Here is a 23335-nt window from a genome sequence, read left to right as displayed (position 1 = left end):
TACTTCATCGTGTACTACATTTTTTTTTGTTTTACTTTCATTATGTTTTTAATCATTGCATTTTCTATTTTTACATTTTTTGAAATGTTTACAATACTTTTTTCAAGAAAATGGTGCTGACGCTCTCAATTCAACAACCACTAATAGTTAACACTAATATTAGTACTCACTAGACGGATATATAATTGACAAACTCCTTAAAAACAACTATGAGGGAAGATAACTCATCCTGGCTAAACGTTTGCCTGTTTATGGAACTTTAACAAAGGAGTTATATAAGCATTTATGAAGCATTAGCCGAGTATGGAATAAAACTTTTGTTTTTATGTATGATGCCTATGAATTCATTGATAGCATTAAGATCAGCTACCAATAAAATTAAGGGTGTAGACCGACTGACTACTGACCTTCCAAAACAAAGTTACCTAGGGCTAAAATGTCTCCGCTTATTCCCGTTGGGAATAAAAGACGTTGGAGGATTTAAGTCTTGCATCTTTACCCTTGAACGAGATCGGTACTTTATAGCCTTAAAGATGAAACCTTAAACACTTCCATTGTTTTATCATCGTTGAGAATCCAAAACCAAATATTTAAAACTTTGCAGTCAAAATAAAATTTTGTTATAGTCGTTTGCCATTCATTTCTACACGTTTGCCAAGTACTTAGTACTTATTATTATTAAAACAATAAGTACATTGAAATTAATTTTTCTGTTGTACTTTTTTATGTAAAAAAAAAGTATAAATATGATAATTAGTTTCATAACAGAAAAACTAATTGTCATAAGCTTTCCTTTTTTACACACTCTACTATCTAATCAACTTAAAATATATGGCAAAACATCACTTACCAAGATCTTCATTGTAAAGCGGAGATGTTACACGATCTAAATTCTGTTCACTACTCAATTGTATGAGTCTCTGTCCAGCTTTTATATCAAACTCCAGCACCTTTTTATATTCCTTTTAATTCGTTTTAGGAAATTCGTTGTACATATAACCTTTCATATTTCCAGAAATTCCAAGACTTGAATATCGCTCTCCAAGAAAAACGAAAAATGTCATACTAGAAAACAAGAACAGGATTTGATTACGGAAGCAATGGCTACATTATCTGAATTGAAATCAAGGTGTTACATAAGACGCAAAATGATTATCCAGTTTCTTTGTAATTTCCTACTAATCTCCACATAGATGTCCTACATTAGAATAAGGAAATCCCAAGAAATTTCGTTGAACATTCAAGCTACCGCTGATAAATTCACATTGGACAATTCTTGGTAAACGATTCTCTAAATAACATCTTTGACATTCTCGATATTCTGCTGAAGTATTTGATTCTTATCTGGTACATATTGGAATTCTCGGGATGCTAAGAATATCCTTCTAAGTGTTTTCGCAGAATCATCATCAACAAAACATTTGATCAATAGTACAAAAATTAGGTAGACGTTGTACAGTAATGGAAGATTTTATATTCTTAGGTGCGTTTGGAAAAATGCGTAAGCATCTGTTATTATAGATTCATTTGGTCTGTCCGTGCACGTTATTAGTCAGCTCTGGCAGGATATATTAATGAAATTCAGTCTTTGGAATCCATCCTAAAATTCCTTTGTCTCTCAGTTTTCGTTCCACGACGACCGCCATTTTCAGGGTCAAATTTTAGCTAAACATTCCGAAATTATACAAAGACTATAATTTAATTCTGGTTAATTGAAATTTGCAATGTAAGATGCATACTAAACTCTCTCTGCTGTCAATTTTGGTTTCAATCGGACGACCGTATTTAGTGGCAAAAGAAAACTATGCCTACATTACTTAGTCCAAAATCAGTTGCAGGTTCACCAGCTCTGCCAAAGAATGAATCACTGAAGTTGTCTTCTACACCACGCCTTCAGTTGTTTCTGATCATTTCCGTACTTGTCTTTAGAAGTCCTAATGGTTGGAAGTGACATAAGTTGCGCGCGCGCGCGTGTGTGTGTATCGTTACAAAATTGGAAATATAAATGTTAATCAGTACAGTGTGTGTGTGTGTGTGTGTGTGTGTGTGTGTGTGTGTGCGTGCGTGCGTGCGGTTTCCTCCCAATAGTACCCTTACCAGGAGGTAACTTATTCCTACATGCTCCGTTGCATATAATGCATATATTACATGTAGCCTCCAAGTACTGATTAACATTTATATTTCCAATTTTGTATCGATATTCTTATTAAATTTATATGTACATTATTCCGACCTTTACATCCATATTTATATTTTTATTTTTATATATGCATATATTTACACTATATAATTCACACAATATCAGAATTTATATTACATTACAACGGCTAGAAGTTGGTTTTATTGGCGAATTTAATTAATTCTGTGTAATACTTCTGGATAAGTCTCTGTTTTGACACTGGTCACTTGTCTCCAGAAGTGATGACGTGTTGTATTAGGGGCATCCGGATGGAATCCAGTAGCTGACAGTCGTATGTGATCAGTCTGTTGAAGGTGCGGACAACAAATGCATGATGGGGATTCCAGGATATGGAATATGTGTAGGTAATGTCTTAAGTTTCCATGTCCCGTTAGTAGTGTGGTTAAACCTGGAGAGTTGGCGTGTTTTTTCAGCCGGAGTCTGCTTCTGATATTTAACAAGAATTCTTTTGTTGATGATCAGTTTTTTGATGTTTTCCATTCTTCTTCTTCTTCCCACAAGTTTAGGCTTCTTTCTTCTGCAACTATTTTTATAGCAGATTTCAAGTACTTTTGGTAACTTGTTTCTAGCCGCTTCTTTAGCCAGCTGATCCATGTCCCAATAGAGTGAAATTCCAAACCAGATTTCTTGTCTGTTTTATTAACGATGTATGGTTCCTTTCCTTCTCCTTAATATATGCTCTCTTTGCTGGGCGACGCCATCTACTGTAGTGAAGCGGATGTTCGTAGCGGATCAACGTTGTAATTTTCGTTATATCTTCCGGAAGTGACTTCATACATAAGAGAGAATTCTTGTATTTTCAGGCAGATCGGTGTTAGAGCTGACATAACGCAAGCTGCCTCGAAAGATATTGTCCTGTATCCTTTAATTATACATATGGCTATAAGGTTGAACTCTGTTTAGCTTTTATCGGTTTTTCTTTGATTTTAGTCTATGTTTCCAGGCAGGTGCAGCATAAGATATCAATGGTAGTATAGCTCCACTATATATTGTTTTCAGAGCTCTTTAGCCTAATCTCTTTAATTAATCCTTGCAAATTTAGCTAGAAGGTTTACTATTTGTAAGCTTTTTTCGGCTACATATGAAATATGCTTATTGAAGGTAAATGTTTCATCTATTGTTACTCCAAGGTATTTCACTGGCTACCTCGAGAACTTCCCCGTTTAGGAAGACCGTTACAAGTTGTTTTTATTTTTTTTTTTTTGCGTGAGATGTGGAGCACTTTAGACTTGGTGCTATTGAAGGTAACTTCTTCTCGCGTGCCCGCTCTGCAGTTTTAAAGAGTTCTTCCTTGGTCGTTACTTCTAATTGTAAGCCGTTGGTCCCCGAATCATCGCATCACAGGCTTTCGCCTGTGATGCGATGATTCGGGGACCAACTTTCACTACTTTCACTTCCTTTCACTACTGAAACTTTGGTTTCAGTAGTGAAAGGAAGTCTTAATAGCGAGTCGTACTGGATGTTCCAGAAGCCTCGTTTGACTTCTTTCGCTGTAAAGCAGCGGTTTTTAATGTCACGGTTGCTCTTCTGCCTGTAAAATAATTTTCTGTAAGATAGAGTAAGTTTTGGGCCTTTTAAATATCTTGATTGATTGATCATGACTGGCCACCGCGCAGCATCGAAGAGCTCCTTGTACATCGAGTGAGATCAGTAGTATGGTTTTTTTTTTTTTTTTTTTTTTTCAAGTTTGAAAGCACCAGTTCTCGTCTCGTGCGTGCGTGCGTGCGTGTGTGTGTGTGTGTGTGTGTGCGTGCGTGCGCGTGTGCGTGCGTGCGTGTGTGTGTGTGTGTGTTGGCTTTGAGTGGTTGGATTTAAAAGATCTAGAAATGCAACTAGCCGACTTCCAGTGTAATCCTATCTAGAAAAGAAAGTTTATTGCTCTTAGAAATAAATTAGAACTTGAGCGGGAACGTCTGCATGACACCGCGTGTAAAGACTGTGGAATTCTAAGCGTGTGGAATAGCCTTCCCGAAAACTTTCATGCTCTTAAAATCTTTGCTAAAGCTTTTCTAGCAATTTTCTCTTCTACATACTCTTGTGAAACTCTATTTTCTGCCTTAAATAATATCATATCGAAAGGGAGAAATAGACTGAGTAATGATTTGAGTGCTGTCTGTGTAGCATTAGAATGTACACGCTATAGCCCTTCTATAAAGCAACTTTCCACCAGTACTCAGCAACAGAAAAGTCTTTAAATGTAATGTTAGTTTGTAATTTCACTTTATTCAATTAATTGTATAATATGAATTCATAGATTTTACATCAATGTCCTATTAAATAAATAGCCCAATATGATATGTATAAGTCACCATCTATGATTATGTAGTTAAATTTATAATGCATGTATGCAAGTGGCACATCAACAGTGTCAATGTTAAAAAAAAAAAAAGAAGATATTTGACACACCTGGGTAAAAAGGTTCGCCATCACTGGTCTAGTCCATATGCAGGGGATTCAACCAACTTGTGCCATGTGTGAAGTTAAGATATAATAGCCACTTAAGATATAATCTCAAGTGACGAGTGAAGGGTACAAATCTTGAGGAAAATCAGCCTATGACAATCAATACCAAAAGGCAGTTGAATCATTTATTAGACCAGTCCTGTTCAAGCATGTGTAGGGGAAAAAAATTATATAACTGGTAATTATACAGTGCCATAACGAGGGCAGGGCGAAAGAGGCGCCCGCCAAGGGTGCAACTAGGTTTGGGGCGCAAAACTTAAAAAATAAAAATAAATAAATAGATATAAAATTCCCCTATTTTATATTTATTTTATATTTTTAAATTGCAGCAATACGCTGCTTTAGACACACGAATTCTGCAACACAGTGCAACTCATTTTGATGGAGTTAATAGTAAGTATTTAACATATTGCATTTAGTAAAATTTAACTTGTTACATTTAAATTTTTCAAAAGTTTTGTCATATTTGGGTTAGGGGGACACAAGTTGGACACTTGCCACAGCCGCTTCATACCCTCGTTACTGTACTGTAATTATATTTAAGAATAAGAATTTGAAGATAAAAATTCTTTTATCACTACTTTTCCCGTATCCTCATAATTTTAAATATGGTGAATTTTAGTTTTGAAACTTTAATGAAGTGCTTTCTTAATGAATATCTTTTCTACCATAGGGAAAGTTTAGTTTGTCTATAGAAGCCTGGCAGAGTATTAATGGAACTAACTCGACGGAAGCCACAGGTAAGATTATTTTGGAAAGATTTTAGCATAAATATTGACAAAGCTGCTATAAATCTTAATTAAGAATCATTTTAACATTTCTTGAAGTTTTGAGTTTACAAGATGTCTCTCTCTCTCTTGGCAATTTATCTCATCAATACTCAAACACAAAGTATTATTTAAGTTAAGGGATATTATATCCCATATTTTTTCTTAGCCGAATAAGAAACTCAAAGAGTTTCATGCCGAATATAGAAACTATATAAAGTTCGGCGATTCCAAGCGTAAGCAAATACCTGGATTGAGCAGCAACTGACCAAGCTTACTGATGTTGAAAGTTTATTTTTCACTTTGTTAGAGTATAATAAATTTAGTTTAATCCTTTATCCAAGTGTGAGCAAACAAAGTTTGCGCCTGAAAATATCTTCAGGACTGAGGTAAGGTGGTACAACACCAGGGTACTCCTTGCAAAGGTGGAGCAAGCTACCAACACTCCTATCTCAGTATCTCCCATAATGCAAAACACATCTCCTTGCAGATATGTCTAATATTATGCATTAAGGGAAGGGCCACAACCCAGAGTAGTTTCGACCTTTATTGAGGTCTCTTCAGTGGGAGCCAGGCCAAAGTTGAGATACCAGGCAGAAGCATTAGCAGGTCATCTCTACCTATAGGAGTTGCCAAATGGTGTGCCACCCTTTTTTTAATAAATTACTCTGGATTTAGAGAAAGATGTTGAAAGTTTATTTTTCACTTTGTTAGAGTATAATAAATTTAGTTTAATCCTTTATCCAAGTGTGAGCAAACAAAGTTTGCGCCTGAAAATATCTTCAGGACTGAGGTAAGGTGGTACAACACCAGGGTACTCCTTGCAAAGGTGGAGCAAGCTACCAACACTCCTATCTCAGTATCTCCCATAATGCAAAACACATCTCCTTGCAGATATGTCTAATATTATGCATTAAGGGAAGGGCCACAACCCAGAGTAGTTTCGACCTTTATTGAGGTCTCTTCAGTGGGAGCCAGGCCAAAGTTGAGATACCAGGCAGAAGCATTAGCAGGTCATCTCTACCTATAGGAGTTGCCAAATGGTGTGCCACCCTTTTTTTAATAAATTACTCTGGATTTAGAGAAAGATGTTGAAAGTTTATTTTTCACTTGGTTAGAGTATAATAAATTTAGTTTAATCCTTTATCCAAGTGTGAGCAAACAAAGTTTGTGCCTGAAAGTATCTTCAGGATTGAGGTAACGTGGCACAACACCTTACTTGCAAAGGTGGAGCTGTGTTTTGCATTATGGGAGATACTGAGATAGGAGTGTTGGTATCTTGCTCCACCTTTGCAAGGAGTTTCCTGGTGTTGTACCACCTTACCTCAGTCTTGAAGATACTTTCAGGTGCAAACTTTGTTTGCTCACACTTGGATAAAGGATTAAACTGAATTTTTTATGACCAAGCTTACGCTTGGAATCGATATAATCGAACTGTTTTTCTCCATATGTTTTTCTACCTCCCAAGTGAAGTTCACATGATCACTTCCCCAATCAGAGGCAATGTAGCCACCTTAGTTAAGGACAGCTCTTCCGATCCTCTAACAAGATCCAGCTCATACCCTTGAGTCCCCTCTAGCACATTCTGCTTTACATAATTATCTCTCAGTAATTAAGTCTTCATCATTAAAACAACTAATCACGTGTTCATCTCTCTCTCTCTCTCCTTGCATAATATGTGGGTGTATATTCTGTCTATCCCTGAGCTTTATTAAATTTCAAAGTTTCAAAATTTTTCTCACTTTCATTCTATTATTAAAATATCTTTAAATTCTTGAATTATTAGCTTCATTTATAACTAACATCCATTCTTGCATGAACATAAATGCAAGTCAACATAATGTATTAGCTGTGTTACTTAGTCTGTCAAATAATAATTCCTGTGCTGTAGTCTTAAACTTGGGATCAATGCCATCCAACCTTTCTTATTTGGTGTTAAATAAATTGCCAGCCTGGTCAGCCAAGTGTTTTAGCATGGCATTGTGTGATGACTGTTTTTATGTGGGAGATGAATTTCATTGCCCAGTGTGTGGCCACCTTCCTGCTCATTGCAGGACTGGAGTGGCTTGAAAGAGATCCTTGTTCTGTATCTAGAGTAGGGTTTCTGGACTATGCAAAAAAAAAAAAATCAATAAAAAGAACAAAAAAGCAATTGTAAAGACCTTTACAAATGTCTTTATAATTACCATGTTCCAAAAGTCTATAAATGTCACAAGCCATTTCCTTTGTAAATCAGTGTAATCCATTTTAATTAAGCTTCATGAAGTCCACAGACTCATTGCAAGAGACCCACCAAACATTTCACAGACCACTAGCTATCACGCATACAATACCTGTCATACTTCATTCCAGCAAACCCATTCCACTCATTCATCATTCTCCAAGCAAATAATCTGGTCCTGACATCCTTGCTAACTACACTACACTCTTACTCAATTTCCAGGGATGACCGCTAGTTCAGCCCCACGAGTCATGTACTTAAAAATTTCCTCTGTATCAATGATCCTATAAAAAATCATTTAAGGAACTTAAATCAATTTATTCTTATATGGAACCTTCCGTAGAACTACCTTCATCTTGGTCACTCACATCTGTATCCTCTCTGCCTCTTCCTCATCCCCAAGAAATCAGATGACATATCTGTGCACTATATGGATATGTATAATAACTTCTCTGCTTGTAAGAATGTTCTTCAGTAACCAGGTAATCCTCTGTGTTGTTTTAGTCACTTTTTCAAATTCCTAACGTCATACATAGATTTCAAAGAATAAATAGAGTATGAGTGAAATGGATGTGTAATCTAATTAAGCAAGAGATTCATAAGAAAAAGATGATGCAGAAAGAATAACATGTGCATAAGGATGATGTCAATTATGATAATTATAAGCAGCAGGCCTGAAGAGTCGCAAGCGTTGTACATAAAGCTAAGTCTGAGTATGAAAAGAAACTGGCTCTGCAAGTTAAAGATGACTCAAAATAATTCTATCGATATGCTGCAAGTAAAAGAAAGAATGAATTTGAAAGAACAACTCTACTGAATCCAGATGGTATGTGGGTGACTGATGCAGAAATGATTGTTAAATGAATGAGTAGCCATTTTGCTAAAACCTATCAACCTGATATATGCAACATTGAACTCACCACTACCTCTTCACTGTATGAGGAGGAAGTACTGCAGCTATTACACAAACTGAGAATTTTGCAATAGGAACTGATGGGATATCAGCATGGATGTTAAAGATTATTCAGCTGAACTGGCTATTCCTTTGACCTGGCTGTATGATTTGAATCTCAGAACAGGGAAGATTCCACACGAGTGAAAAGAATATATGATAATGCCACTATACAAGGGTGGTACAAAGACTGATATATCCAACTATTGACCAATCAGTATCTCAGGAGTGGTGGTGTAGATTTTGGAAGAGTTGGTTAGGGCTCCCATTTTTAATTTTTTAACTTGTGTTTTTGTGGAGTCGTGTTCTAGCGGGATGTTGGTAGCGCGATCGCGGAGGATAATGTTCATTTTACGATTGTATTCGCACAGTCGTTCTTAATAATAGCGAATACAATCGTAAAATGAACATTATCCTCCGCGATCGCGCTACCTACATCCCGCTAGAACACGACCCCACAAAAACACAAGTTAAAAAATTAAAAATCTTACTTAAAAAAGTAACCTCCTGGCCCCCTGACGTCACGAAAAAACTTAAACCTTTCCGTTCCCGTCCCCCCGAATATACGGTTTACCAAAAATATACAAACCCAATTCCCCACTCAGACCTATAGTAGATGCCACCAATGCACCTTGTTACAAACTGTCTAAACAGCTGGCCAACTCTCTGTCCCCCCTCACCGGAAATTCCGCTTCCTATATAAAAAAACTCAACCCACTTTAAAGCCCTCACAGAAAATTTAACCTTGAATAATACAGACATATTAGTAAGCCTTGATATCTCCTCTTTGTTTACCAATATTCCCTTAACTGACACTTTATCTCTCTTAGAAAACGATTTCCCCCCTGACATCTTAGATCTCTTTTTCTTTGCCATCAACTCTGGGTATTTCTCTTGGAAGAACAAAATCTACAAGCAGATAGAGGGAACCGCCATGGGTTCCCCCCCTCTCACCCTCCCCTTGCCAATTTCTATATGGAAGATTTTGAAAAACGAGCCATAGACTCAGCCCCACTCAAACCTTCTATCTGGCTAAGATATGTAGATGATGTGTTCTCTATTTGGCCTCATGGCCCAGACACGTTAGACTCCTTCCTCAGTCATCTCAATAGCCTACATCCAAGAATCCAGTTTACTATGGAAAAGGAAAAGAGCAATTGTTTACCCTTCCTAGACACCTTAGTCACACGCCTGCCTAATGATACACTTGCCTTCACTGTATACAGAAAACCCACACACACAGGCAGATACATTCACAAACTCTCCCACCACCACCCCTCGCAACAATATGGCATCATTAAAACTCTTACCAAGAGAGCCCACAATCTTTGTTCCAGTGGAATCTCCCTCACTACTGAGCTTAACCACATACACAGAACTTTCCTCTCCAATGGCTACAGCGAATACAGTATCAAAAAAAAATCAATTCCTCCACCTTTCCCCGTCCCTCTCGTCAACAAGATTTTAAAAATGCCATCACCATACCCTACATCCGTGGTACTTCGGAAAAAATAGCCAAGATACTAAAAAAGTATAACCTACACACAGCATATAAGCCCTACCGCAAACTTGCTATCCTTATCCGTTCTACGAAAGATCAGCTCCCTCCTCTCTCTCTTCCTGGAGTTTACAAAGTACCCTGTTCCTGTAAGCTTGCGTACTTTGGACAGACAGGCAGATCAGCATCCATCCGCCTGGAGGAACACAAGTCGTACATCGTTAAACATAACTATGGCCATTCAGGCTTGGCAGACCATGTTTTGGACACCGCCCACAGAGTATCATGGAAGAAAACCACCATGCTCCACCACAGCAAATTCAAGAAAGAGAGACTTTTCTTAGAAGCAGCAGCAGCTCTCAAAAACCAACCAAATCTTAATAAATACGGTTGCATTAAGCTTCCGAAGAGTTGGGAAACACTCATCACCAGAGGTCCCACCTTACATTCCAGGCCACCTACTACCGCCCTTTGAGGGCGCTCCATAGGACTTTAGTGTCACCCACGTGGTTAGGCTTAGTATTAGTAAAATTCGGACTTGTGATGAGTGGTAAAGCTGGTGAAAGTCTTGATCATTACGCAGAATGAATGCTCGCTTATACGTATACTTTTAGAACACATTCATACGCATTTCACTGATGTAACTCTAGTGATGTTATTTATTTCTGAAAAACTTGACACAAACTTGCTTTACAAGATTCTTGAAACTACAAAAACATTATAATTTGCCTTCAAACACTAATGTTGTACTTATTCTTTCACTTCGGGCACATTTAAAAAAAAATGGATACCACACACAGCGGAAACTTTGCTAATCAAGTCCTAAGCGTCGTCTGCTTCTGTCACGACTGCAGCGCCTCCTCGCCAAAGTACACAGTTTTAAAGAGAATTCGCAAGTCTTTGTGACAAAAATCTTTACAGCTCCCTTTGGGGGAAGCACATCCGTCACAGGAGTGTCGATGTTGCATCTAAAAAAAAAACTCAGGCGAGTAATTGACTCTAAAATACAAGAAATGAGGTGAGAGCTTTATGGTGCGATGCAGCTCCCACACACACAAAAAAAAACTATATAATTATCATTAACTAAACATCAAGAAAATATATAATCATTATTAAGAAACAAGCCAATAGCATTAATTAATTATATCAGTTTTTAATCTGGAAAGGGCATCAGCGTTACCGTGACGACTACCCTTTCTATATGTAACAGTCAGATTATAACGTTGTAGGGCTAAAGCCCATCGGGACAACTTGGCACCATGAGGGGCACTTTTAGTTAGATAGGTCAGAGGGTTATGATCTGAAATTACCTGTATTTCAGCACCAAATACCCATGTGTCAAACTTTTTCAATGCCTCCAAGACGCAAAAAGCTTCCCTTTCAATGGTTGACCATTTCATTTGACAGGAATTTAGTTTCTTACTGAAGAAAGCAATGGGCAATTCTTTTCCTTGTTCGTTGTTTTTAGCTAAACATGCGCCAATTGCTGTTGCTGATGCATCCGTATACAACTGGAACGGCTTGTCGAGATCTGGAGTATGCAAAGAAGGCATTTTTATAAGCTCTTCCTTGAGTTTCGTAAAAGCTTCATCAGCATCAGTAGTCCAAGGAATGTTGTTTGGGACACTTTTCTTAGTCAGATTTGTCAGTGGTAATACAATTTGGGAGAATTGTGGTATGTAGTCACGGTAGTAGCTAGCCAGTCCAAGTAGACTTCTTACTTCCTTCTTTGTTGCTGGTGTCGCTAAACCTTTTATAACCTCGACCTTCTCTGGGTCTGGAGAATGTTGACCGGATCCAATCAAATGACCTAGGAACTTCACTTGATTTTTCCCGAATTCGCATTTTTCTAGGTTTACTGTTAAACCCACCTCTCTTAATGTTTTGAAGACTTCATCTATGTGGGTGAGATGTTCAGACCATGTTTTAGAAAATATAGCCAAATCGTCGATATAAGATCGGCAGTATGCCTTATGAGGAGCTAGTGCTTTATCTAATGATTTCTGGAATGTGCTTCCAGCGTTCTTCATTCCAAACGGTAAGACATTCCATTGATAGTGACCAGAATGCGTCACGAATGCGGTGAAGGGCTTTGCTTCCTTTTCCATAGGGATTTGCCAATATCCCTTGGTGAGGTCAACTACAGTGATAAATCTTGCTTGTCCTACCTCAAATAATAAATCTCTAGCTATTTTCATTGGATAAGCATCTGGAATAGTAAAACTATTCAGCAATCTAAAGTCAATGCATAGTCTGACACTTCCATTTTTCTTAGCCACACAAACAACGGGATGAGCCCATTCACTGACACTTGGCTCAATGAGACCCATATCTAACAGTTCTTTGACTTGTCGATCTACTTCCTTTTGTAGAGTGATTGGCACCCTATAGGGTTTGAGTCTCTTAGGGGAACAGTTCTCTGTAACTTTGATGGAGTGTCCATCAACTTTGGCATGACCAGGTTTGGAACTAAAAACATCTGCATATTTCCGGAGGATGTCAAAAAGTTCTTGTTTTTGTTCTTCCGTCAAGAGAGCTTCCATATCCTCAAGGTGTTTCCTAATATCTTCAACTGATTTATTCATCTTGTCAGCAGGTGCATAGTGGAGTGTTCCGAAATCCTCATCTAGTTCGAAAACTAGACCGACATGATTAATTCTTTGAATATATGGTCGAAGCTTATTTATGTGGAGCTCCCTGATACTTCCATCCTTCATCTCAACCTTCGCAGAATGTGGTCTAGTAAGTTGGACGACTGTAGCAGGTCCTGTCCAAGTATTTAGAAGCTTATGAGAGGATGAAGGTAACAATACTAAAACCTTTTCACCAACCATGAAGGATTTTTCTTTGGAACGAAGATTATATCTGGAGGAGTATTGTTCTTGAGACCCTTTGGCATTCTCGGATGCAATTTCATGAGCTTTTCTTAGATTTTCAAGAAGCTCTTGTAAATAATTTTCAACCGAGCGAGAGGCAGCAGTTGGGATGACTCGTCCACCAGTCCAAATTTCTTTTAACAAAGATAAGGGGCCTGGAGGTAATCTTCCATATACCAACTGGAAAGGTGATAACCCAGTAGTGCTATGTGGTACTTCTCGGTATGCGAATAGAAGATAGGGAAGATGTAAATCCCAGTTTCTTCCATGTTCCTGTATATTCTTATTCATCATGTCCTGGAGTGGAAAAACGTGGAGCTATGCCTAGCAGATCTTCAAAAGCTTGAGTGAGTTTAGATGTGAAATTCGTACCTTGGTCGGTACAGACCATTTTAGGAAATCCAGTCTGAGTAAATATCCTCATTAGAACGTTACATGTAGTTTTAGCACTTATTTCCTTGACAGGTATGGCTTCGGCCCATCTAGTGCATAAATCAACAGCACATATTATGAATCGATGTCCTCTTCCCGATGGGGGTTCTAACGGTCCGATACAATCCACGCTCCATACCTCAAACGGAGCTTCTGGTCTGACGATAGGTCGTATGGGGATTCTATCTCTATATGTAGCAGTCCTTCTCATTTGACATTCCTTGCAGCTTTCGCAATATTTTTTCACGTCTTGTTTAATGGTAGGCCAAAAGAATGAGTACTTGATTCGCTGACGGGTTTTCTTTTCGCCGAGATGGCCAGCAAGAGGGATTTCATGTGCCATCTTTAAGACATTCTCTCGTTTCACACGCGGTAGCACTACTTGTCTAATATTCTCGCCACAAATATGTTCATTATGAAGCAGAACCCCATTGTCAAACGCATAGGAATTTTTCTGTCTTTTTGCCCATTCAAAACACCTTCGAAGCGTCTCATCATCCTTTTGAAGTTTGCCGAATTCGAATTTTGTTTTTTCTGGTATACACTCATTTTCTTCACCTGGTGGGGACTCTATCGTACTTACTGCCAATGCTGTACTGGTTATTTTCGAAGGCATGTCTTCATCTTCATCATCTTCTGACCGTTTATCGCTTAAATCTTTTGATTTCAGAACCGGTGTCTCCCAATGATGACTACTCTCATGTAGCTCGACGCTTTCGACCAGCATTTCATAGGCAGAGGAGCTCAGTAGCAGATCGGTAACCAGTTTTCTTGAGACAGCACATGTGACTGGAACATTACCATGTAAATTATCATCAATTTTCATTTCAAAAATCCTTAAGGGTGTTATTTCATTTTCTCCGAAAGCAGAAGATATTTCTATCTTACTTTCTCCATCATGGGGCGTATCTGCCACTAAATCTTCGCGCACTACCGATATTTGCGCTCCCGTATCTATTATTCCATTTAAAACCCTACTTCCACATTTGATTTTGACCACCTTCAAATCATCTACATTTCGATCAATGTCCACTGATTTGGATACTGGAATGGAAATTTTGGCAGTCAACACACCTGATTTATCGTCATTCCCAGTGGTAGACGTTTGAACTAGGTTACTGTGTGCTGTAGTAGGAGTACCTTTTGATTGACTATTTTTCATACAAAACTTGGCAATATGACCTTCCCTTCTACAAGTAAAACAAGTTGGTTTGTAGTGAGGCTTGTATGAATCATCATTTCGCCACGGCTGGTACCATCTCGGTGGACTTTGAGAGGGAGATAACTTATTTTTGAATGTTCGCTCAGCAGGTGGAGTATAAGGTCTAAACTTTTCAGTAACCTTGTCCTTCGGAATAGCTCCGATGGGCTTCCTTGATGTACGAACACTGTCGTATTCGTCCAATCTGTCAGCTAACTTAGTTGGAGAAACGAATTTTGTCCAGTCGTCTAAGAGATGTTCTCTCACTTCATGTGGTACTTTCTTCTTCAGTTGATCCGTAATAATTAGATCTTTTAACCCTTCAAAATCCTTGATATCAAGGCCACCAATCCACTCTTCGAAATAATTAGTTATTTCATAACAGAAATCCCTCCAAGATTTTTCAGCAACCTTTTGGTGCATCACAAACTTTTTTCTGAAACTTTCAGGATTCAGTCTAAATCTCTTTAGTAGAATTGTTTTAATATATTCATAATCTTCGCAATTTTCTTCTGACTCTCTACCAATTAATTGGACAATCTCAAATGGTAACAAAGTCAAGAGACATGATATCCAGTCTTTAACATCTATTTTTGTTCTCTTAGCTTGTCTTTCAAACAGGGATAGGTATATCACAATGTCATCCTCTTGTAATCTAAACCTAGGCATTAGCTTAATTAGTTCAAGACAATATGGTTTATTGTCACTGGATACTGGAGTTGAGGTTGGTTGAACACGCGCTTCAATTTCCAGTTTCTTCAACTCGAACTCCATTTGTTCTCTTTTCTGTTGGGCCCCCAATTCATCTTTCCGGCATTGGGCTTCTAGTTCTTCCTTCCGCCGTTGAGCTTCTAATTCTTTCTTCATCAGTTCTTCCTCGAGTCTGGTACTAATAATCGTCTCCAACATCCCTTTAACAAATTCTTCTTCATAAAATTTACTTCCCGTAATAATCATTTTAAGATCTATCACTTTCATTTCAACAGTTGGCTTCTCTCCCAATTCTTCAGCCAATTTACGTAAATCTTCCTTTCTACCTTTGGTTAAATAAGTCATGGTGCTAAACAATAACTCTCTTTACTGATAAAAAAAAATCACCCTAAAAAAAAGAATCAATTGCACTTTTTTTTTTCTTTTTTTTTTTTTTAAAAGCCCAAAAAGAGATGTATACATTTGGCGATTATGGGACTCATAATTAAATTCAACATATCATTTGTAAACATAGATAAATCTTACAATATTATCAGATAAAAACTTCAACTACACAATTTACTACACTTTCAAATACACAAATATATATATATATATATATATGTGGATATATAAAAACAAAACAAAAACAAAAAAATAGTTCCGATTTTACACCGCTACTATATAATAACTGAAATCTCGAAACAGAACTATCAAAACAGTATGCAAAAATTAACTATGATAACACTGTCGTGTTCTTTCTCTGGCGAGAAATCACAAGTTCTGACTGTTCCAAGATGGAACTAACATGCAAAACAGGACAAATCGGTAACTGCAGAACAAAATAAATTTAAAATGAAAAAAAAAAAACAACTATTCTGAACTATCTGGGACGAAAATATAGCTTGAACACTGGCGTGTTTTTCATTTATCCAAACTGTTGTACTACTGTTCTAGGATGGAACAAAATTTGAATACTGACGTATTCTTTCTCTGGCGAGAAATCAAAACTACTACTGTTCCAGGATGGAACAAACTACGAACACTATTTTTTTTTTTTTTTTGTATTAAAACAGACTTTCGCCCAAATAATCAAAATAGAACTCTAAAACATGGGAGCATGCATTTACATAACGAATTGCTCTCACCTTGTAGGTCCTATCGACTGCGCCAGTAAAATTCGGACTTGTGATGAGTGGTAAAGCTGGTGAAAGTCTTGATCATTACGCAGAATGAATGCTCGCTTATACGTATACTTTTAGAACACATTCATACGCATTTCACTGATGTAACTCTAGTGATGTTATTTATTTCTGAAAAACTTGACACAAACTTGCTTTACAAGATTCTTGAAACTACAAAAACATTATAATTTGCCTTCAAACACTAATGTTGTACTTATTCTTTCACTTCGGGCACATTTAAAAAAAATGGATACCACACACAGCGGAAACTTTGCTAATCAAGTCCTAAGCGTCGTCTGCTTCTGTCACGACTGCAGCGCCTCCTCGCCAAAGTACACAGTTTTAAAGAGAATTCGCAAGTCTTTGTGACAAAAATCTTTACAGTATTGTAAGTTTTTGTGTGCATGTTACATTAATTGTTTTTGTAATCCCCGTAGATGTCCTAGTGACTAGGACGAAATATAGGAAGTATTAAATTCTATTTTAATTCTTTTTGAGTGTTGTAAAAAAAAAAAAAAATCCATTAAACCTCCAACATAATGTCCTCACAGCACTTAAGCCTCTACACAAGGATGCAAAGATAGATAAGGTAATCAGGAGTGCTGCTGATATGTAGTACTTGCAGAATGATTTGAATAGGCTGGAATTGTGGGCACAAATGGCTGTCAGTTCAATGTTATTAAATGTAATGTCATGCACTTTGGTGTGATTAGATATTTAATTTTTTCTAGCATAATCCCACAAATATAATATATTTATGAGATTATGCTAGAAGAAACTGATCAGGCTAGGGATCTTGGAGTTTTAGAGTTCAAGGGTCATTTAGCAAAGAGTGTAAATACAACTCCGAGAATAATTGCAATGCTGAAACAAACCTTGACATGTAAAGATAGTGAAGTCATTTTGCCTCTTTTCAAGGCCATGAGAAGACCTTCCTTGGACTATTGCATGCAGGTCTAGTCTCCTGGTTTTCATGGTGATTCTGATACAGTGGAGAGAGAGAGTGTAAAGGAGAGTGTCAAAAATGATATCAAGATTGTGGAATATTGATTATTAAAATAGATTGAGAATTTGTAGGCTGCAGACACTAGCAAACAGGAGAAAGAGGGGTGATGTGATTGAGACTTACAAACATCTGAAAGGGTTATACAATATTTCATAGGTGGAATTTTTATTTTTATGGAGGGTGGGGAAAGGACAAGAGAGCATCTTGTAAGCTGAGAATGAATGTCATTCATTCTCAGCTTACAAGGTGAGAATGAATGTCATCAAGAAGGGGGTGAGATCTAGATTTTTCTCTCATAGAGTGGTGCGTGATTGGAATGAATTGCCATTGGATGATTGGTGCAAGCAGTGTGAATAAATTCAAGAACAAGTATGACAGCTGGTGCATGTAGTATGTGGCCTCTGTCAATGAGTCTCTGCAGATCTCTTTTAATAATAATAATATAAATAGGGAAAGTCATAGGCTTCTTTTATTTCAACCTGCTACTGCTTGGAAATTAATTTTGCAAATTGCAAATGACATTAGTTTTAAGTTTTCATATTTCCTTTCCTTTCATATTTTTGTAAACCATATTGTTCTCTTGACTGTTAAAGGACTATACTATATTGCATGGAATCATTATGCCACTAATTTGTAGTGTTCTTACTGTAAAAAAATCTACAATATGAATGGATGATGAATTGTTGGGGCTCTATAATATAATATGTACGAGGGTGGTCTGAAAAGTTCTTGGTCTTGACCATAGATGGCAAGGTTTTTTTTTCTAAGTTGGTACATCTGTCATAAGCATCCATGTGAAATAGCAAGTCCTTCTATCAAGTAGTTTGTTTTATACAGCTGTCTGAAGTAAAAGTGCTGTCTTTATCCCTTGAAATGGATAAAATTGAGTATCGTGCGGTTATAAAATCTTTGTAAAAGAAGGTTTAACGCCAAAAGAAATTCATAAAAGTTTATGGACACTCGTCTCTTTTGTTTTAGACAATTAAAAAATGGCTGCTGAGTTTAAACGTAGCCTTTACCAGCCTTGAAGATGATCCCCGTGAAGGACTTCCAAAAATTGTAACAATACCAGAAATCATTGATCAAGTGCACGATATGGTATTTGATGACTGGTGAGTCAAAGTGCGGGAAATTGCTGAGACTATAGGCATTTCAAAAGAACGTGTAAGATATATTTTGCATGAATTATTGCGAATGAAAAAGCTTTGCACAAGATGTGTGCCGCACTTGCTCACAGCAGATCAAAAACACAGTCGCATGAAAATTTCTAGACAGTGCTTGGAGCGTTTTAACAAGAATAAAACCGATTTTATGCTTAGATTTATTACTATGGATGAGACTTTGATTCACTATTACACACCAGAATCCAAACATCAGTAAAAACAGTGGACAGAAGCCAGTTGTTTAGCGCCAAAGAAGACAGATTCGGTTCCATCAGCAGGAAAGGTTATGGCTTCAGTGTTTTGGGATGCTAAAGGCATTTTGTTTATTATCTTGAGAAGGGTAAAACCGGGGAATAATATGGTTAAAAGATCGGAATAATATTCCGATCTTTTAACCAGACTAGACGAAAAAATTCGTGAGAGAAGACCCGGTTTTCAGATGGAAAAAATCATCTTTCATTAGGACAATGCACCTGCCCACAAAAGTGTTTGTCAATGGGAAAATTAAGGGATCTGCACTATGAATTGTTGGAACATCCACCCTATTCCTCCCGATTTGGCTCCCTCTGACTTCTATCTCTTCCCAAAACTAAAACTCTTCCTCGCTGGTCAGCATTTTTCTTCGAATCAAGAGGTGATTTCAGCTGTAGAAGGGTATTTTGCAGATCTTACTGAGAATCACTACAGGGTAATGGGACTGGATAATGGCGTGGAGCATTACTGGAATAAATGTATTATTCTTAAGGAAGATTATGTTGAAAAAGAAAAATAATTTTGAAATTATAAATTCGTTTTCTCATTGTATTCATAACCAGATAAAGGTTCCTCACGTCACTGACGGATTCGAATCCAGGTCTTTCCGACTAAAGAGCTTTGTCTGTACCGACTGAGCTCTGGAGGCTAAGCCAGTGTGCTTACTAAATGTTTATATAATAAAGGAAATAATAAAATTAAATCTTATTTTACCTTAAAATGAGATCATCAAGCTCAACTTCATTTGTCTTGAATTGAGAAAATTATGAAACTTGAAAATTATGCTGTATGTATCAATTATTATACTGACTCTTCAGAAATAAGTTATGGTGGTGATCGAATTAAGTTTAAAATTAAAGGTTAAGTTTTAGAACTTAATTTTGATGTTAAATGACCCAAATTAAAAAAAAAAAAAAAATTATCTCCTCCAAATTTTTCAGATAGCCAACTAATAGCTCGTTTCATAGAACAATATCGGATAAAGCCATCAGATGAATGGCGTGAAGCCGACCAGACATCAGAGACAGGCCATCGTATCACCTACTCATACAGAGTTATTTGTGCTCCTGACTTCACAGGCTCAAAGTGTACAGTTCCGTGTCCAGATCCTGATGATGTTTCTTCTCACTTCACATGTTCCAACACCGGTAAAAAAAACTGTCACAAAAACTGGACAGGGCAAGATTGCGATACACCAGTTTGTAAGGAGGGTTGCCATAGGAAACATGGGTACTGTGACAAAACTGGAGAATGCCAATGCCGTCTTGGGTGGACAGGTGATCTTTGTGATCAGTGTATTACCATGCCAGGATGTATTCATGGTTCTTGTAATAAGACATTTGAATGCAAATGCTTCAGTGGATGGGATGGACTGTTCTGCAGCCAGCGTAAGTAATTTTGTGTATTTAATCTTTTTTCAAGATATTTTTATTAGGTGACAAAATACCCAAGTGTCTTTTTTAAACTAAAACAGGTTTTATGATAAACTATCTACTTTAGATTGTTTGGCGCTGCCAGAAAATTTCTCCGAAAATTTTTGATCTATTCAGATTCTGGTTGACACTTTGCTTAGATATTTAGTTCAACCAGGAATTTTAACGTAAAACATTTCTTATTTACTTCCTTTTGGCCTGAATAATATTGAGATCTCAAAACTTGGTGCTTTACTGCATTTCAGTTTACTTAGGGGATGAAAAGTGATATCGAATAAATTAAAAATACAGTCGGGTCTTTTTTTATGCGGTAGATACGTTCCACAGAAAACCGCATATAAAAAATCACACAAAAAAGACCTAACTTACGTTGAAAAATTAGGGATACATTCCATAATTTTCTAAAACCGCATAAAACCGAAGCAATAAATTAAAATAAACCTAAAATCGCATAAAAAAGTTTATAAAAATTCAGGAAAATAAGAATGCCTAAGTTTGTTTTAAAGCTTTATTCATTTAATTTTATTGAAAAGTAATAATTTTTCTTTTACATTTTGTCATTGGAATTATTGTTGCTATTAGACAATATTCGGCAACGTTTGCGAACTGGTGCGAAATCACTTTCATCACCAGAAGAGATAGTCAGCACATCAGATCTATGGTAAAGGCAATGGTGCTTCACAAACAGAATTAGCTTCACCCTTGTTCTGTGCTGACTTTTTTCTTCTGACAATGTAATCAGTGATTAAACTTTGCGACGATGATTTTACTAATTTTTTATACAGCTCGCGATAGCAAGACATACAGTTCAGCTCACGTTGGAATTTAAAGGCTCGTTTAGAATTTGTGTCATTAACAAGAAAATGATTTTCCAATTTATTGCACAGTTCAAGACCTTCTCGAATTATATTTGCGGTGAGGGGGACAGGTTTTTCTTCCGCTTCGCTATCGTTTGGATCATCGACGATATCTAAAGTTAATCGATATCCAATAATATCATCGTCACGTAAGGCATTATCCACAAGCAATTCGTCTACATCATTCTGGCTAAATGTATCAAAACCTTCTCCACCAATTTCCTGGGCCAAAGTAATGATTTCAGCTGATAATGTAGATGTTTGCACGGTTGCACTGTTTGCAACACATCCAGGCCAAGCTGCTTTCCAGTAGGCATTTAAAGTTTGTGGTCTTATTTCAGCGATAGCAGATGCAACATGATTTAATCAGTCCAAAATAGAAAACTTTTTCCAAACGTCAGTTACTGTTAATGATTCATTTTCTAGTTTATCCAATGTAATATATTTTAAAAGTAGCAATTATGCCTTAATCTAATGGCTGAATAAAGCTTGTTGTATTGGGTGGAAAAAAACACTACCTGCACATTTGGATGTTCTAAATGCGGATGACTTGGTGCATTGTCAACAATAAAACTTTAAAAGAGCGTTTTGCTTCATATATGTTTCCACTTCTGGTACAAAGCAATTATTGAACCATTCAGTAAATAGAGCAGTTGTTACCCAGGCCTTTGTATTAACCATCCAATGTACTGGTAGCTGTTTTAGATCTTTGCCTATTAGAGCATGTGGTCTTAGAGATAGATTTACTAGGAGGGGTTTCAACACTCAATCTCCTGATGCATTGCTACAAAGTAACAACGTTACTCGATCTTTGCTTGCTTTAAACCCACTTACTTTTTTCTCAGACTTAATGATAAGTTCGACTAGGCATTTTCTTCCAAAACAATCTTGTTTCGTCAGTGCTAAACACTTGATTGGGATAATATCCACTATTTTCAATAATTATGGCTAACTTCTCTTGAAAATTTTTGGCTGCTTCTTCATCTGCTGCTGCAACCTCACCTGTAATCTTCACGTCATGAAGTGCATTCCTTTTTAAAAACCAGGTTAGCCATCCTTTGCTAACCGAAAATTCTTATCAGCCTGGGAAGCAGAAGTTGATGGCTCTAATTGCTTCATCTGTTCATAAAACCAAAAAAGCTTTTTTTTAATTAAATAACCACTTATAGGAATTCTTTGAGTTAATTCTTCAATCCAAATTATGAATGCTCGTTTCGTTTTTTCGAATAAAGCATCTCTTGAGTACGATGATAATTTGGCACTTAGTTTTGTACCAAAAATGACAGATTTTCTTATTGCGACTTCATTCTTTTTAATTGCTCTTATAGTAGATTCGCCTAAATTAAAATGTTTACCAATCACTGTAGATTAGTCAACTTTGATATATCTGCCCTTTTGCTAAGCGATCTAAAATTGCAATTTTCATTTCCAAAGAAATTGCTTTTCTTTTGTGCTTTTTTTTTTCCATTGGGCCAAATTAAATCTTTAAAATAAAAATTAGCAAAATTTAGACTTTCGATAATGAAAAGACAAACACTTACTCACATGCAAAATTAAACCTCACGGACACTCACTGCTTACACATTACACCAGAATGTGCTGCAACACGCTGTTTATTATATACAACGGTACATAAGTTTTGAAGTTATGCACCTCATAACTTTAAATCCGCATAAAAAAGATACTCGAGTGTACTTTAAAGTAAACAAAGTTTAATGTACAGACATTGTATGTCTGTACATTAAATTTTCGATTCTTGCTACATTTTTCATGGCATTTTGGAAAAATGCATTGTCATGATTTTTTGAATCAGTTTTTAATGTCTTTATTTAATTCCTCATCAGTGTTAAAAGTATGTTCATATAGGTAACTCTTTAAGAGACCAAATAAATTCACTCAGAACTACTCTGGATTATAGATTGGAAGTGGAATATTTTCCAGCAAAACTTGGAAATTTCACAATCTGGTGAATGGTGTGATGATTTCAGATTAGATATTTTTCTTTAAAACACTTATAGTTTTTTCAAAGTTTCACAAAGTTTTCTATTTTTTCTGATATTCCACTAATGTATGGTATAGTAATGCATTCTTGTAATCTTTTTTGCTTTTAATGGTATTATTGTGGAGGATCTTGCAAACC

The 23335-nt window shown here is 36.7% G+C and overlaps 1 protein-coding gene across 1 annotated transcript in view; it reads left to right on the top strand.

Moving 5' to 3' along the window:
* LOC150101896 (uncharacterized) overlaps positions 1–23335 on the top strand; it is a 314015-nt gene that overhangs the window by 248048 nt on the left and 42632 nt on the right. Inside the window, exons 3-4 of the mRNA XM_090400719.1 lie at positions 5337–5403; positions 19847–20293. Coding sequence (XP_090256845.1) covers positions 5337–5403; positions 19847–20293 — 514 coding nt within the window. The remainder of the gene's footprint in view (positions 1–5336; positions 5404–19846; positions 20294–23335) is intronic.

The sequence above is a fragment of the Typopeltis vanoorti genome, chromosome 11, assembly GCF_054136105.1.
Source record: "Typopeltis vanoorti isolate ZY-2024b chromosome 11, IOZ_Tvanoo_1.0, whole genome shotgun sequence".
Taxonomy (NCBI): domain Eukaryota; kingdom Metazoa; phylum Arthropoda; class Arachnida; order Uropygi; family Thelyphonidae; genus Typopeltis; species Typopeltis vanoorti.
Note: the sequence above shows the minus strand (reverse complement) of the source record. Positions and strands in the feature narration are given on the sequence as shown.